Raw genomic sequence first — 15,194 nt, forward strand, 5'->3', positions numbered from 1 at the left:
CGCCTTCAGGCATTTGTTTAACAAAGCACACCCTGCACAGCCCAAAATCCATTAAACCTTGAGTCACCACAGCACGTGTCTCTTGCAAGGACAGGGTTGGGGGTAGGGTCACAGATTAACAGCATCTCAAATACAGAACAAAATGGAGTCTCTTATGTCTGCTTCTTTCTATATAGACACAGGAATAGTCTGATCTCTCTTTTCCCCACAGAAGAGAATGTAAAGAGAATGTGCTAGCATTTTGAAATATGTTTACTTCTTACTGGAAGATTTCAGGCATATGCAGAAGTATATAGAACAGTATAAAGAACCAACCCAGCCCCAAAGACTGTTAACCCATGGCTAGTCCTGACCCATCATTATTACCCCTATCTACACCTTCTGCCTCATATTTTTCAGAAATGAATTGTAAACATTGTATCTTATAAACTGGAAGAAGGATATACTTGAGTTTTAAAGGCTGCAAGTGTCCGTCAATATTTATTATTCTCTTCCTTTGTTTTGCATCTAAAAAATAGTCACATGCTCAAACAACAACAAAAATACTGCCACATTTTTTACCCCCACTGACAGCCCTCATTGACTGCATTCTCCCTTCTCCTGTAATACTAATTCTTAGACCAAAAAATAATGTCTGTAGGTAAAGCCTAGTTTGCCATACCCTTATCCAAATATACTCTATATAGTTAGGCCACAGTAGAGAGCAAGAGACTACTGAACTTTTGGGGATACCAGTAAAGTGAGCTCTTTTTCTCAAAATAAATTTAGCATCAGTATCACTTAGATTGTTTTTATTTCAAAATTGCTATTCTGCATAGGTGTTCTGTGGTTTTTAGGTCATTGCCCTTTCCTTAGACATGTATCACCCACCGAACGGGAAGAGCCTCTCTAAGTCTTTCTTGGGGCCCTTTGGGCTATTAAGCCAACACCCCAAGTCCACCTAGTTATCACTTAGCTGGGTGGAGGGTCAGGGTACTAGATGATTTTTAAGTAGTATTTTGAGATCCTAAGAGATCTTTCACTTTTTTATTGGAAGTTAAATTCATTGGTTTATGGAAGTTTGTGCATGTAAGGTCCTGAGACATGAACCCTCTGCTTTTTATGTTGTTTCAGTTTCTGCAGGACATCTTAGATACACTCTTTGTGATTTTGGATGATAATACAGAGAAGTACGGCCTGTTGGTTTTCCAGTCTCTGGTAAGTCACCTTCCCGACTCTTTACTTTTATTAATTATTCCTATATATATTAATTATTCATATATTTCAGAAAATTTAAGGGAAGCAATTTATTAGAGTGAATCAGCACAAGATGTAGCTGTTTCCAATAGAAAAGGGACTAAGGAGTGTCGCCCAAGGAAGACCAAGCAACCAACCAGGCAGATCAAATTTGAAGAATCCAACATGATCAAGTCCAGACCTTGGCTTTATAGTTTCTGGATCTTCCATCTCATCACTATTGCAGTATGCCTGGCCCCTGAAATAGTGACCTCCATGAGGTCAGAAACCCAGAGAGTAATACAAGAAATCAGATGGCCTATTTTTTCGCTTACAGAGTAGGTTATAACCATCATGAAAAGCAGAGACTTACCAATGCTGGTCTCTAGAGACCTGTGCAGGTCCAGAATCTGTGCAGTTGTTTCAGAACTAGAGTCTCAGAAGGTTGGTTAATGAAAATGGACAGGGATTTGAATGTTTAGTGCATTTTGCGTAATATATCCAGTCCCTTGGAGAGCCACACATTCAAAGAGAGCCAGATACTCTGAGAGATGGGGAGCAGAGGTGAGAGTTGGAATGAGTACTTGCATAGTTTGCCCCTCTGGCTCTTCTTCATCCTAACTTCCCTGTCCACCAGCCCCATTTCTGAAGGGCACAGCCTTTCATAGGCTGATTTGGCTCAGAGGACAAGCTTTTTCTCCTGTCTTCTCCAAGTTTTGGGGGACACCTTATTGTTTATGCCATCTGCACACATACTGTTTTGCCTTTCCCTACCCAGCGTTATTGTGAAGGGAGAGGCTCAGAGTAAATACAGGAAGAGACTGATGAGCCTGGGTCTGAATTAGGAGGCTGGGGTGTTAGAGAAAAGACAAGACAGAAGTACAGACACAGAATGGAAATCTTACATTCACTACCCATGAGGAATGCTAGAGGAAAGCACTGACAATTTGCCATTCCTTGGAGAAGGAAGACTGTGTTTCCTGCTAGGGATAGATTTGAGGCCTCCAGTGAACCCTGGTGGCTTACTCTCCATATCTCCCAGGTGTTCATCATCAACCTGCTCCGAGACATCAAGTATTTCCACTTTCGACCTGTGATGGACACATATATCCAAAAGCACTTTGCTGGAGCTCTGGCATACAAGTAAGTTCCATTTGGTATCATCATTAGGACTTGTGTTTGAGTAGAAATACAGGCTTTAAAAAAGTTTAACTGCAACCACCATTTAAAAAGTTCAGCTGACTTTTTAAAAACTTTATATTTGTAATTTTGATAAAATACACATAACATAAAATTGACCATCTTAACCATTTTCTGAGTGTAGTGTTCAGTGACATTAAGTACATTCACATCATTGTAAAACCATCACCAGAACTCTAGATAATCTCCAAAACTCTTTTCATTTAAAAAACTGAAATATTGTAATCATTAAAAATAACTCTCCATTCTCCCCTCCCCTATCCCCTGGCACCCACCATTCTATTCTACTTTCTGTCTCTATGAGTTTGACTACTCTAGGTACCTCATGTAAGTGTAATCACAGTATTTGTCCTTTTGTGGGTAGCTTGTTTTACCCAGCATAATGTCTTCAAGGCTCATCCATGTTTTAGCATGGGTCAGAATTCATTGCTTTCTAAGACTGAATAATGTTCCATTGTATATATTTACCACTTTTTTTTTTTTTTTTTTTTTGAGACGGAGTCTTGCTCTGTCGCCCAGGCTGGAGTGCAGTGGTGCAATCTTAGCTCACTGCAAGCTCCACCTCCCGGGTTGACGCCATTCTCCTGCCTCAGCCTCCCGAGTAGCTGGGACTGCAGGCACCCACCACCACGCCCAGCTAATTTTTTGTATTTTTAGAAGTGACGGGGTTTCACCGTGTTAGCCAGGATGGTCTCAATCTCCTGACCTTGTGATCCACCTGCCTTGGCCTCCCAAAGTGCTGGGATTATAGGTGTGATGAGCCACCGCACCTGGCCATTTACCACATTTTTAAATTCATCTATTCACCTATCTGTGGACACTTGAGTTACTTCCACCATTTGACTATTGAAAATACTGCTATAAACACTGGTGTACAAATATCTCTTCAAGACCCTGCTTTCACTTCTTTGGGGTGTATACAGAGATGTGGGATGGCTGCATATAGTAATTCTATGTTTAACTTTTTGAGGAAACACCATAGTGTTTTCCACAGCGGTTGCACTGTTTTACATCCTGACAGTGCACAAGGGTTCCAGTTTCTCCACATATCACCAAGACTTGCTATTTTCTGGGTTTTGTTTTTTTTTTTTTTTTTTCCTGGCATGATCATAGTTCAGTGCAGCCTCAAACTTCCAGACTAAAGTGATCATCCTCTCTCAGCCTCCTGAGTAGCTGAGACTATAGGCACATGCCACCATGCCTGCCTAATTTTTAAGAAATTTTTTGTAGAGAAGGGGCCTCACCATGTTTCCCAGGCTGGTCTCAAACTCCTGGCCTCAAGCAATCCTCCTCCTCCAGCCTCCCAATGTGTTGGGATTATGGGCATTAGCCACCACACCCAGCCTATTTTCTGGAGTTTTTTTGTTTGTTTGTTTTTTAATTGTATTTTAAGTTCAGGGGTACATGTGCAGATTTGTTATATAGGTAAATGTGTGTCATGGAGGTTTGTTGTATAGGTTATTTCATCACCTAGGTATTAAGCCTAGTACCCATTAGTTATTTTTCCTGATCCTCTCCATCCTCCTACCCTCCACCCTCCGATAGGCCTCAGTATGTTTTGTTCCCCTCTATGCGTCCATGCGTTCTCATTATGTAGCTCCCACTTATAAGTGAGAACATGTGATATTTGGTTTTCTGTTGATGTGTTAGTTTGCTAAGGATAATGGTCTCCAGCTTCATCCATGTTCCTGCAAAAGACATGATCTCATTCTTTTTTATGGCTGCGTAGTATTCCATGGTATATATGTACCACATTTTCTTTATCCAGTCTACCATTGATAGGCATTTAGCTTGACTCCATGTCTTTGCTATTGTGAACAGTGCTGCAGTGAACCTATGCACACATGTGTCTTTATGATAGAACAATTTGTATTCCTTTGGGCTTATATGCAGTATTGGAATTGCTGGGTCAAATGGTAGTTCTGTTTTTATGTCTTTGAGAAATTGCCACACTGCTTTCCACAATGGTTGAACTAATTTACACTCCCATCAACAGTATATAAGCATTCATTTTTCTCTGCAACCTCACCAGCATCTGTTCTTTTTTGACATTTTAATCATAGCCATTCTGACTGGTGCAAGATGGTATCTTGTGGTTTTAATTTGCATTTTTCTGATTAGTGATGTTGAACCTTTTTCATATGATTGTTGGCCTTTGAAAAGTCAGGTCCTTTGCCCACTTTTTTATGGGGTCTTTTGGGGTTTTTTAAAAATAAATTTAAGTTCCTTATAGTTGCTAGATCTTAAACCTTTATCAGATGCATAATTTGCAAAAATGTTCTCCAATTCTATAGGTTGTCTGCTCACTCTGTTGATAGTTTCCTTTGCTGTGCAGAAGCTCTTTAGCTTAATTGGATCTGATTTGTCAATTTTTGCTTTTGTTGCAATTACTTCCGGCTTTGTTGTGAAACCTATGCCTATTCCTGTGTCAAAAATGGTATTGCCTAGGTTGTCTGCCAGGGTTTTTATAGTTTTGGGTTTCACATTTAAGTCTTCAATCTACCTTGAGTTGATTTTTGTATGTGGTGTAAGGAAGGGGTCCAGTTTCAATACTCTGCATATGGCTAGCCAGTTATTCCAGCACCATGTATTGAATAGGGAGCCCTTTTCTCCATTGCTTGTTTTTGTCAGCTTTGTCAAAGATCAGATGGTTGTAGGTATGCAGCCTTATTTCTGGGCTCGCTATTTTGTTCTGCTTGTCTATGTGTCTGGTTTTTTGGGGGTTTTTTTTGGTTTTTGTTTGTTTGTTTGTTTGTTTGTTTTTTGAGATGGAGTCTTGCTAAGTCGCCCAGGCTGGAGTGCAGTGGCACGGTCTCGGCTCACTGCAAGCTCCACCTCCCGGGTTCACATCATTCTCCTGCCTCAGCCTCCCAAGTAGCTGGGACTACAGGCACCTGCCACCATGCCTGGCTAATTTTTTGTGTTTTTGTAGAGATGGGGTTTCACCATGTTAGCCATGATGGTCTTGATCACCTGACCTCGTGATCCACCCACCGTGTCTGTTTTTGTACCATGCTGTTTTGGTTACTGTAGCCCTGTAGTATAGTTTGAAGTCAGGTAGCATGATGCCTCCAGCTTTGTTCTTTTTGCTTAGGATTGCCTTGGCTATTCAGGCTCTTTTTTGGTTCCATATGAATTTTAAAACAATTTTTTTTCTAGTTCTGTGAAGAATAACAATGGTAGTTTAATAGGAATAGCACTGAATCTATAAATTGCTTTGGGCAGGATGGCCACTTTAATGATGTTGATTCTTCCTATCCATGAGTGTGGAATGTTTTGCCATTTGTTCATGTCATCTCTGATTTCTTTGAACAGTGTTTTATAGTTCTCCTTGTAGAGATCTTTCACCTCCTGGTTAGCTGTATTCCTAGGTATTTTGTGTGTGCTGTGGCAATTGTGAATGGGATTTCATTCCTGATTTGGCTCTTGGCTTGACTGTTGTTGGCATATAGTAATGTTAGTGATTTTTGCACGTAGATTTTGTATCCAGAGACTTTGCTGAAATTGTTTATCAGATTAAGGAGCTTTTAGACTGAGACTGTGGGGTTTTCTAGCTATAGGATCATATTGTGTGCAAAGAGGGATAGTTTTACTTCTTGTCACCCTATTTGGATGCCTTTTATTTCTTTCTCTTGCCTGATTGCCCTGGCCAGGACTCCCAATACTGTGTTGAATATGAGTTGTGAGAGAGCACATCCTGGTCTCATACCAGTTTTCAAGGGGAATGCTTCCAGCTTTTGCCCATTCAGTGTGTTGTTGGCTATAGGTGTATCATAGATGGCTCTTATTATTTTGAGGCATCTTCCTTGAATACCTAGTTTATTGAGAGATTTTAACATGAAGAGATATTGAATTTTAGCAAAAGCCTTTTTTGCATCCATTGAGATAAGGGGGCTTTGTCTTTAGTTTTGTTTATGTGATGAATCGCATTTATTGATTTGCATATGTTGAACCAACCTTGTACCCCAAAGATAAAGCCTACGTTTTATTTATTTATTTATTTTGAGACAGAGTCTCACTCTGTCACCTAGGCTGGAGTGGAGTGGTGCCATCTTGGCTCACTGCAACCTGCACCTCCTGGGTTCAAGTGATCCTTCTGCCTCAGCCTCCCAAGTAGCTGGGACTACAGGCACATGCCACCACGCCCGGCTGATTTTTGTGTTTTTAGTAGAGATGGGGTTTCATCATATTGACCAGGCTGGTCTTGAACTCCTGACCTCAGTTGATCTGCCCACCTCGGCCTCCCAAAGTGCTAGGATTACAGGCCTGAGCCACTGCGCCCGGCCGATAAACCCCACTTGACCCTACTTGATTGTAGTGGAAAAGCTTTTTGATGCGCTGCTGGATTTGGTTTACCAGTATTTTGTTCAGGATTTTTGCATCAATATTCATCAAGAATACTGGGCTGTAGCTTTTTGCTGTTGTTGTGTGTCTGCCAGGTTTTGGTATCAGAATGATGCTGGCCTCATTTTTTTTTTTTTTTCTTGAGGCAGAGTCTTGCGCTTCGCCAGGCTGGAGTGCAGTGGTGCCATCTTGGCTCACTGCAACCTCCACCTCCTGGGTTCAAGTGGTTCCCCTGCCTCAGACTCCTGAGTAGCTGGGACTACAGGTGTGTACCACCATGCCTGGCTAATTTTTTTTTTTTTTTTGTATTTTAGTAGAGACAGGGTTTCACCATGTTGGCCAGGATGGTCTCGATCTCCTGGCCTCGTGATCTGCCTGCCTCGACCTTCCAAAGTGCTGGGATTACAGGTATAAGCCACCACGCCCAGCTGCTGGCCTCATGTTTTTGTGCATTTGGTACAATTCGGCTGTGAATCTGTCTGGTCCTGGGCTGGTGGTGGTGGTGGTGGTGGTGATGGTAGGCTGTTACTGACTCAAGTTCAGAGTTTATTATTGGTCTGCTTGGGGATTCCATTTCTTCCTGGTTCACTCTTGGGAGAGAGTGTTTGTGTCCATGAATTTATTTCTCCTAGATTTTTTAGTTTATGTGCATAAAGGTGTTCATAATATTCTCTTGTGGTTATTTGTATTTCTGTGGGGGTCAAAGGGAATATCCCCTTTTTGATTTCTGACTGTATTTATTAGAATATTCTCTTTTTTCTTCTTTATTCATCTAGCTAGTAGTCTATTTTATTTTTTTCAAAAAATCGTCCTGGATTCATTGATCTTTTGAATGGTTTTTTGTGTTTCAATCTCCTTTAGTTCAATTCTGATTTTGGTTATTTCATGTCTTCTGCTAGTTTGGGGATTGGTTTGCTCTTGGTTCTCTAGTTCTTTTAGTTCTGATGTTAGGCTGTTAAATTGAGGTCTTTCTAACTTTTTGATTTGGGCATTTAGTGCTATAAATTTCCCTCTTAACACTGCCTTACCTGTGTCCCAGAGATTCTGGTATATTGCATCTTTATTTTAATTAGTTTCAAAGAACTTGTTGATTTCTGCCTTAATTTCATTATTTACCCAGAAGTTATTCAGGAGCAAGTTATTCCATTCCCATGTAATTTTATGGTTTTGAGTGAATTTCTTAGTCTTGATTTCTAATTTGATTGTGCTGTGGTCTGAGAGAGTATGATTTCAGTGATTTTGCTGAGGAGTGTTTTGTGTCCCAATTATGTGGTCAATTTTAGACTATATGCCATATGGCAATGAGACAGATGTATGTTCTGTTGCTTTTGAGTGGAGAGTTCTGTAGGATATCTGTCAGGTCCATTTGATCTAGTGCCAGTGTAGGTCCTGAATATCTTTGTTAATTTTCTGTCTTGATGATACGTCTAATATTGTCAGTGTGGTGTTGAAGTCTCCCTCTATTATTGTGTAGGAGTCTGAGTCTCTGTGACGGCCTCTAAGAACTTGCTTTACGAATCTGGGTGCTCCTGTGTTGGGTGCATATATGCTTCAGGAGAGTTAAGTCTTCTTGTTGAACTCTTCAACATTATGTAAATACCCTTCTTTGTCTTTTGTAATCTTTGTTGGTTTGAAATCTGTTTTGTCTGAAATCAGCATTGCAACCCCTACTGTTTTTCTGTTTTCCATTTGCTTGGTAGATTTTTCTCCATCCCTTTATTTTGAGCCTACTTGTGTCACTGCATGTGAGATGGGTCTCTCTGAAGACAGCATATGAATGGGTCATGGTTCTTTTTTTTTCTTTCTTTCTTTTTTTTTTTTTATTATACTTTAAGTTCTAAGGTACATGTGGATAACGTGCAGGTTTGTTACATATGTATACTTGTGCCATGTTGGCGTGCTGCACCCATCAACTCATCAGCACCCATCAACTCGCCATTTACATCAGGTATAACTCCCAATGCAATCCCTCCCCCCTCCCCCCTCCCCGTGATAGGCCCTAGTGTGTGATGTTCCCCTTCCTGAGTCCAAGTGATCTCATTGTTCAGTTCCCACCTATGAGTGAGAACATGCGGTGTTTGGTTTTCTGCTCTTGTGATAGTTTGCTGAGAATGGGTCATGGTTCTTTATCCAGCTTGCCACTCTATGCCTTTTAAATGGAAAATTTTGTCCATTTATATTCAAAGTTAGTATTGATATGTGTGGATTTGATCCGGTTATGATGTTAGCTGGTTATTTTACAGACTTGTTTATGTAATTGCTTTATATTGTCACTGGTATGTGTACTTGTGTGTTTTTGTGGTGGCTGGTAATGGTCTTTTCTTTCCATATTTAGTGCTTCCTTCAGGAGCTCTTATAAGGCAGGTCTGGTGGTAACAAATTCCCTCAACATTTGGTTGTCTGAAAAGGATCTTATTTCTCCTTCGCTTATGAAGCTTAGTTTGGTTGGAGATGAAATTATTTGTTGGAATTTCTTTTCTTTAAGAGTGTGGAATATTGGCCCCCAGTCTCTTCTTATGTGTAGGGTTTCTGCTGAGAGGTGCACTTTTAGTCTCATGGGCTTCCCTTTGTAGGTGACCTGATCCTTCTTTCTAAATGCCTTTAATACTTTTTTCTTTCGTTTTGACCTTGAAGAATCTGATGAATATGGGTCTTAGAGATGTTCTTCTTGTGAAGTATTTTACTAGGGTTCTCTGCATTTCCTGAATTTGAATGTTGGCCTTTCTAGCTAGGTTGGGGAAGTCTTCATGGATGATATCCTGAAATATGTTTTCTAAGTTGGTTCAGTTTTCCCCGTCTATTTCAAGGACACCAGTGAGTTGTAGACTTGGTATCTTTACATAATCCCATATTCCTCAGAGGTTTTGTTCATTCATTTTCATTCTTTTTTCTCTGTTCTTGTCTGACTGTCATATTTCAGAAGGCCAGTCTTCAGGCTCTGAGATTCTTTCCCGAACTTGGTCTATTCTGCTGTTAATACTTGCAATTGCATTTTGAAATTCCTGTAGAGTGTTTTTCAGCTCTGTCAGGTCAGTTACATGCTTTTCTATACTAGCTATTTTGTTTGTCAGCTCCTGCATTGTTTTATCATGATTTTTAGCTTCCTTGGATTAACTTTCAGCATACTCCTGTAGCTCAATGATCATCATTCCTATCCATATTCTGAATTCTATTTCTGTCATTTCAGCCCTTTCAGCCCAGTTCAGAACCCTTGCTGGAGAGGTGATGCAATCATTTGGAGGAAAGAAGGCTTTTTGAGTTGCCAGGGTCTTTGTGCTGGTTCTTTCTCGTCTTTGTGGGCTTGTCACTCTTCAATCTTTGAGGTTGCTGTCCTTTGGATGAATTTTGGTTTTTTTTTTCCTTTTATCCTATTTGATGACCTTGAGTGTTTGATTGTGGTGTAAGGTGGATTCAGCCAGCTGGATTCATTCCTGGAACATTTTAGGGGTCAGTGCTCAACTCCTAACTCCTGGACTGTGCACTCTAACACAACTTGGAGACTTGTATTGGGCCCCAACTTTGTTCTCTGGCTCCTCAAGGTTAGGAATCCACTGTACTGGGTAGGCTGAGATGCTCCCAGACTGCTGGCCATTTCACTTTGGCTGGGTGGTGTAAGCCAAAGTATTTCATAGTGCAGTGACAGCTGGATCTATCCCCTTTCACATGTGCCAGCAGCAGTGGGTACAGCAGCTGTGGCAGAGTCACCTGTGGCAGAGTGCTAGCAGGTGCTGGTGCCGGGGTACCTGCCTCCCTGCACGTGTTGACCAAGGTGGCAGAGGCAGCACAGCTGGGCAGAGCTGGGGCCCCTGCTGGCAACTTTTGCACAGTCACAGTAGAGGTGGTGATGGTGCAGGGTTGGGACACTGAAGGTCTGGGTGCTTTCTCTGTGTCCTGCAAGCAGAAGTGGTCACTCAGGATAGGGGAGGATCTGCTATTCTCTGCACAGTGTTAGGGCAAGGGTGGGGCACTGGCAGGGGCAGGGCTGGCTGGCTCTGTGCCCACCAAGGCTCTATCTGCAGTGGTGGTGGGAGCAGGGGGCAGGCTGCACTCCTACATGCTAGCCCACTTTTTAATGGAAAAAGGAAAGCAAAACCTGCCAGTGCAGACACAAGCCAGTAAAGCATTGTGGAGAGTTGCCATGGGTCCTGGGGAACCTGCAGTATGGGGAGGGGGCATGCGGGCTGGTGCGTGGCATAGGGTCGCTGCAGTGGAGCTCTCCCCACCGTCAAGCATGGTCTGTGTAGAAACTATGATGTGGGGCCCGCAGGTCACCTGAGGCTGCCCTGCAAGCAGGTATGGCCAGACTTGGGCCCCAGGAGAGGCCAGCCGATCAAGGAGTGCTCAGGATAGACCAGCCCCATCTGATGAGCAAGACCGCCCTGTAGAGTTCAAGAGCAACAGTTCCCCTAGGGCTGAAGTCTCCCATGGGAGCAAGTCAAGCCTAAGGGGATGGCCATCCCTGGCTATGCACCACTGCCGACACTCCCACACCAACACCCCTGGGCTCCACATCAGCTGGTTTGCTACGCCTACCACTTCTCTAAGCAGCTCTCCCTGCCAACTCAAGTATCTGTGGTAGTTGAGGGTTCTCCTTCTGTCAGGGTTCCAGAGGCCATTGGTAAGAGCAAATTGCTCCTTAATAGTTCACTCACCTTTCCTCCAGAGCCATTGAGGGCCAGGCTGGTTTCTGGGGGTTTTTTTGATAGTAGCCACCCTAATGGGTGTAGAGTGATATTTCTTTATGTTTTTTATTTGTGTTTCCCTAATTATCTTCCTTGGAGAAATGTCTATTCAAGTCCTTCACCCATTTTTTTAAAAGAGGTTATTTGTTTTATTGTTGAGTTATAGGAGTTGTTTATATATTCTGAGTATTAATCCCTTATCGGTTATATGATTTATAAATATTTTTCCCAATCACTTGGTTACCTTTTCACTGTTGATTTTGTCCTTTGAGACACAGAAGTTTTTAAAATTTTGATGTAGTCCACCTTGTTTTTTGTTGTTGCCTGTGCTTTTGGTGTCATTTTCAAGAAATCATTGCCTAATGTCATGAAGCTTTCACCTGTCTTTTTTTTAAGTGTTTTATAATTCTAGCCTTTTCATTTAGGTCTTTGATCCATTTTGAGTTAATTTTTGTATATTGTGTAAGATAAGTGTGTGACTTCATTCTTTTTGCATGTGGATATCCAATTTCCCAGTTCCATTTATCGAAGCTGTCTTTTCCCCACTGAATGGCCTTGGCATCCTTGTCAAAAGGGTGGTACTTTGGCCCCTTGACCATATATGTGAGGCTTTATTCCTGGCCTATTTTTTTCCATTGTTTTATAAATATGTCTTTATGCTAATTCAACGTTGTTTTGATTGCTGTAGCTTTGTGATGTTTTGAAATCAGGAAGTGTGAGACCGCAATTTTGTTCCTCTTTTTCAAGATGCTTTTGGCTATTCCAGGTCACTTGTAATTCCATATTAGGATGGACTTTTTTTTTTCTTCAAAAAATACCGTTGGAATTGTGTTAGGGATTGCATTGAATCTGTAGATCACTTTGGGTAGCATTTACATCTTTAATAACAATATTAAACCTTCTAATTCATGAATATAAGATATATTTCCATTTATTGCTATCTTTTATTTCTTTAAGCAACATGTATAAAACTCTTTTGTCTCCTTAAATATGTCCTAAGTATTTCATTCTTTTTGATGCTCTTGTAAATGGAATTGTTGTCTTAATTTCATTTTCAGATTATTCATTTTTAGCATATAGAAATGTATTTTATTTTTTGTGTTGATTTTGTGTCCTGCAACTTTACTGAATTTATTTATTAGTTCTAACAGGTTTTTTGGGGGGATTCTTTAGGGTTTTCTACATATAAGATTGTATCATCTGAAAACAGAGCATTTTATTCTTCCTTTTTAATTTGAATGTATTTTATTTCTTTTTCTTGCCTAATGTTACTGGCTAGGACTTCCAGTACTATGTTGAATAAAAATGTCAAAAACAAGCATTTTTATCTTGTTTCTGATCTTAGATGAAAAGCTTTCAGTCTTCTACCATTATGTTTGATGTTAGCTGTGGGCTTTCAGCTGATATTTCAAACTATAGTTTGTTACATAGTTGCTATACTTTTACTTCTAGGAAATGATGGTAAAGCTGCTAAAAATGTCTTGTTTTTTCCATGAGAAACATTTGAATAGCTAAAATAGCACCCACAAAAAAATGTCAAAGAATATAAAAAGACAGTTCATAAAGGAGTTTATATAACTAGTAAACAAATGTGAGAAACACAGGTTATCTAAGACCATTAAAGCAAGCCAGACATGGTGGCTCACACCCGTAATCCCAGCACTTTGGGAGGCTGAGGCAGGTGGATCACTTGAGGCCAGGAGTTCGAGACCAGCCTGGCTAACGTGGTGAAACCCCATCTCTACTAAAAATACAAACATCAGCCAAGCATGGTGGTGTATCCTCCCCTTCCTGTAATCCCAGCTGCTTGGGAGGCTGAGACACAAGAATTGCTTGGACCCTGGAGGCAGAGGTTACAATGAGCTGAGATCGCGCCACTGCACTCCAGTCTGGTTGACAGAGCAAGTGTCTGTCTCAAAGAAAAAAATAAATAAGACCATTAAAGCAATAAGAAATCACCATTTTCTTTCTTTCTTTCTTTCTTTCTTTCTTTCTTTCTTTCTTTCTTTCTTTCTTTTTCTTTCTTTCTTTCTTTCTTTCTTTCTTTCTTTCTTTCTTTCTTTCTTTCTTTCATCTTTCTTTCTTTTTTTTTTTTTTTTTTTTTTTTTGAGACAGAGTCTTGTACTGTCGCCTGGGCTGGAGTGCAAAGGCCTGTTCTTGGCTCACTGCAACCTCTGCCTCCTGGGTTCACATGATTCTCCTGCCTCAGCTTCCCAAGTAGCTGGGATTACAGGCACACACCACCATACCCAGATAATTTTTTGTATTTTTAGTAGAGATGGGGATTCACTATGTTGGCCAGATTGGTCTCAAACTCCTGACCTTGTGATCCACCCACCTCAGCCTCCCAGAGTGCTGGGATTACAGGCATGAACCACCACACCCAGCCAGAAATCACCATTTTCTTATGCGAAATTAGCATAATTATTGAAAATATAAATAAAACCCAATGGTGGCAAGGCTGTGGAGTCACTGGAACTCTGATACTTTAATGTCACTTTGGAGAGTGGACTGTACTATGTGCTTTATATGCGTCATTCTATTAGTGTTTACAATAACTTTGAGATGTACCATTTCCCCATATTTTCATTGAAGAGAACGAGACACAGGGGATTAAATAACTCATTCAATGATACAAAACTAGATATTGATAGGCTCCAGAATATCCACGGCCTATACTCCTGACCTCTGTGCTCTGTTGCCATATAAATATGCAGACCTTCTGACCCAGTAATCTCATTCCATTCAGATGACTTATTCCTAAGGAAATAAGGTAGATGGGATAGAGCAGGGGTTGTGAATAGGGACTCCTGGGACTACATACTTTTATTCAGAGTCTACTATTTACTAGCTGGTGTCAGATGTTCTGAAAACCTAGCAATTTAAGACAAAATAAAAATATACACATCCAGTCCAGGTCTTTAGGAAAACTATTTTTTTTTTTTTTTTCAGATGAGATCTTGTTCTGTTGCCCAGGCTGGAGTGCAGTGGCACAGTCATGGCTCACTGCAGCCTTTACCTCCTGGGCTCAATTGATCCACCTGATTCAGCCTCCTGAGTAGCTGGGACTACAGGCGTGCACCACCATGCCTGGCTAATTTTTGTATTATTTTGTAGAGATAAGGTTTCACCATGTTGCCCAGACTTGGGTGGAAACTTTCTTGTAATCAAAAAGAAATATATGTCAGAGATAGTGGGGAAAAGTTATTTTAATTGCTGTTTAAAATGTGGCAACTCCTATGGACAAAGGGTGTTGTTTGTTCTCAAATGACCTGAATATTCCAAAGCTATAATGGATCTGCCACTCCTTTCTAGCTTATCAGCAGAATATTATTTCCTATTTGCCTAATTCAGGGCTACAAACATTTCAGTCTGCATTACTTTTGAATTAAAGTGGGGTTTCTGGAACTGTTCTCTTTCCCAGGGAGCTCATCCGCTGTTTGAAGTGGTATATGGACTGCTCAGCAGAACTGATTCGACAGGACCACATTCAAGAAGCCATGCGGGTAATGTACTAACCTCTCCATACATAAGAGACCCACTCATGCAATTATTTGTGAGTAATCTCAATGATATAATGTCCATGACAAATGTTGACATCGCAGTACCTGGCCTGCTTTCAGGAATTACTGTCTTCATCCACATAATTTCTCTTTCTTTACCTTGATTTTGTCCCAGAAAACCTTTATTCCTGGTAATTTTAAAGAAGGAGGGAGAGATGATATGCACATGGCTCCTGGCCATCCTCCCCTG

At 40.9% G+C, this 15,194-nt stretch overlaps 1 protein-coding gene across 17 annotated transcripts in view; it reads left to right on the top strand.

Moving 5' to 3' along the window:
• Nucleotides 1–15,194, top strand: part of DOCK3 (dedicator of cytokinesis 3) — a 687,722-nt gene that overhangs the window by 537,786 nt on the left and 134,742 nt on the right. For all 17 annotated transcript variants that reach the window (XM_005547251.5, XM_005547256.5, XM_005547252.5 and 14 more), the window contains exons 20-22: nt 1,114–1,197; nt 2,258–2,358; nt 14,866–14,947. In XM_005547251.5, coding sequence (XP_005547308.1) covers nt 1,114–1,197; nt 2,258–2,358; nt 14,866–14,947 — 267 coding nt within the window. The remainder of the gene's footprint in view (nt 1–1,113; nt 1,198–2,257; nt 2,359–14,865; nt 14,948–15,194) is intronic.

This window comes from Macaca fascicularis, chromosome 2, assembly GCF_037993035.2.
Source record: "Macaca fascicularis isolate 582-1 chromosome 2, T2T-MFA8v1.1".
NCBI lineage: Eukaryota > Metazoa > Chordata > Mammalia > Primates > Cercopithecidae > Macaca > Macaca fascicularis.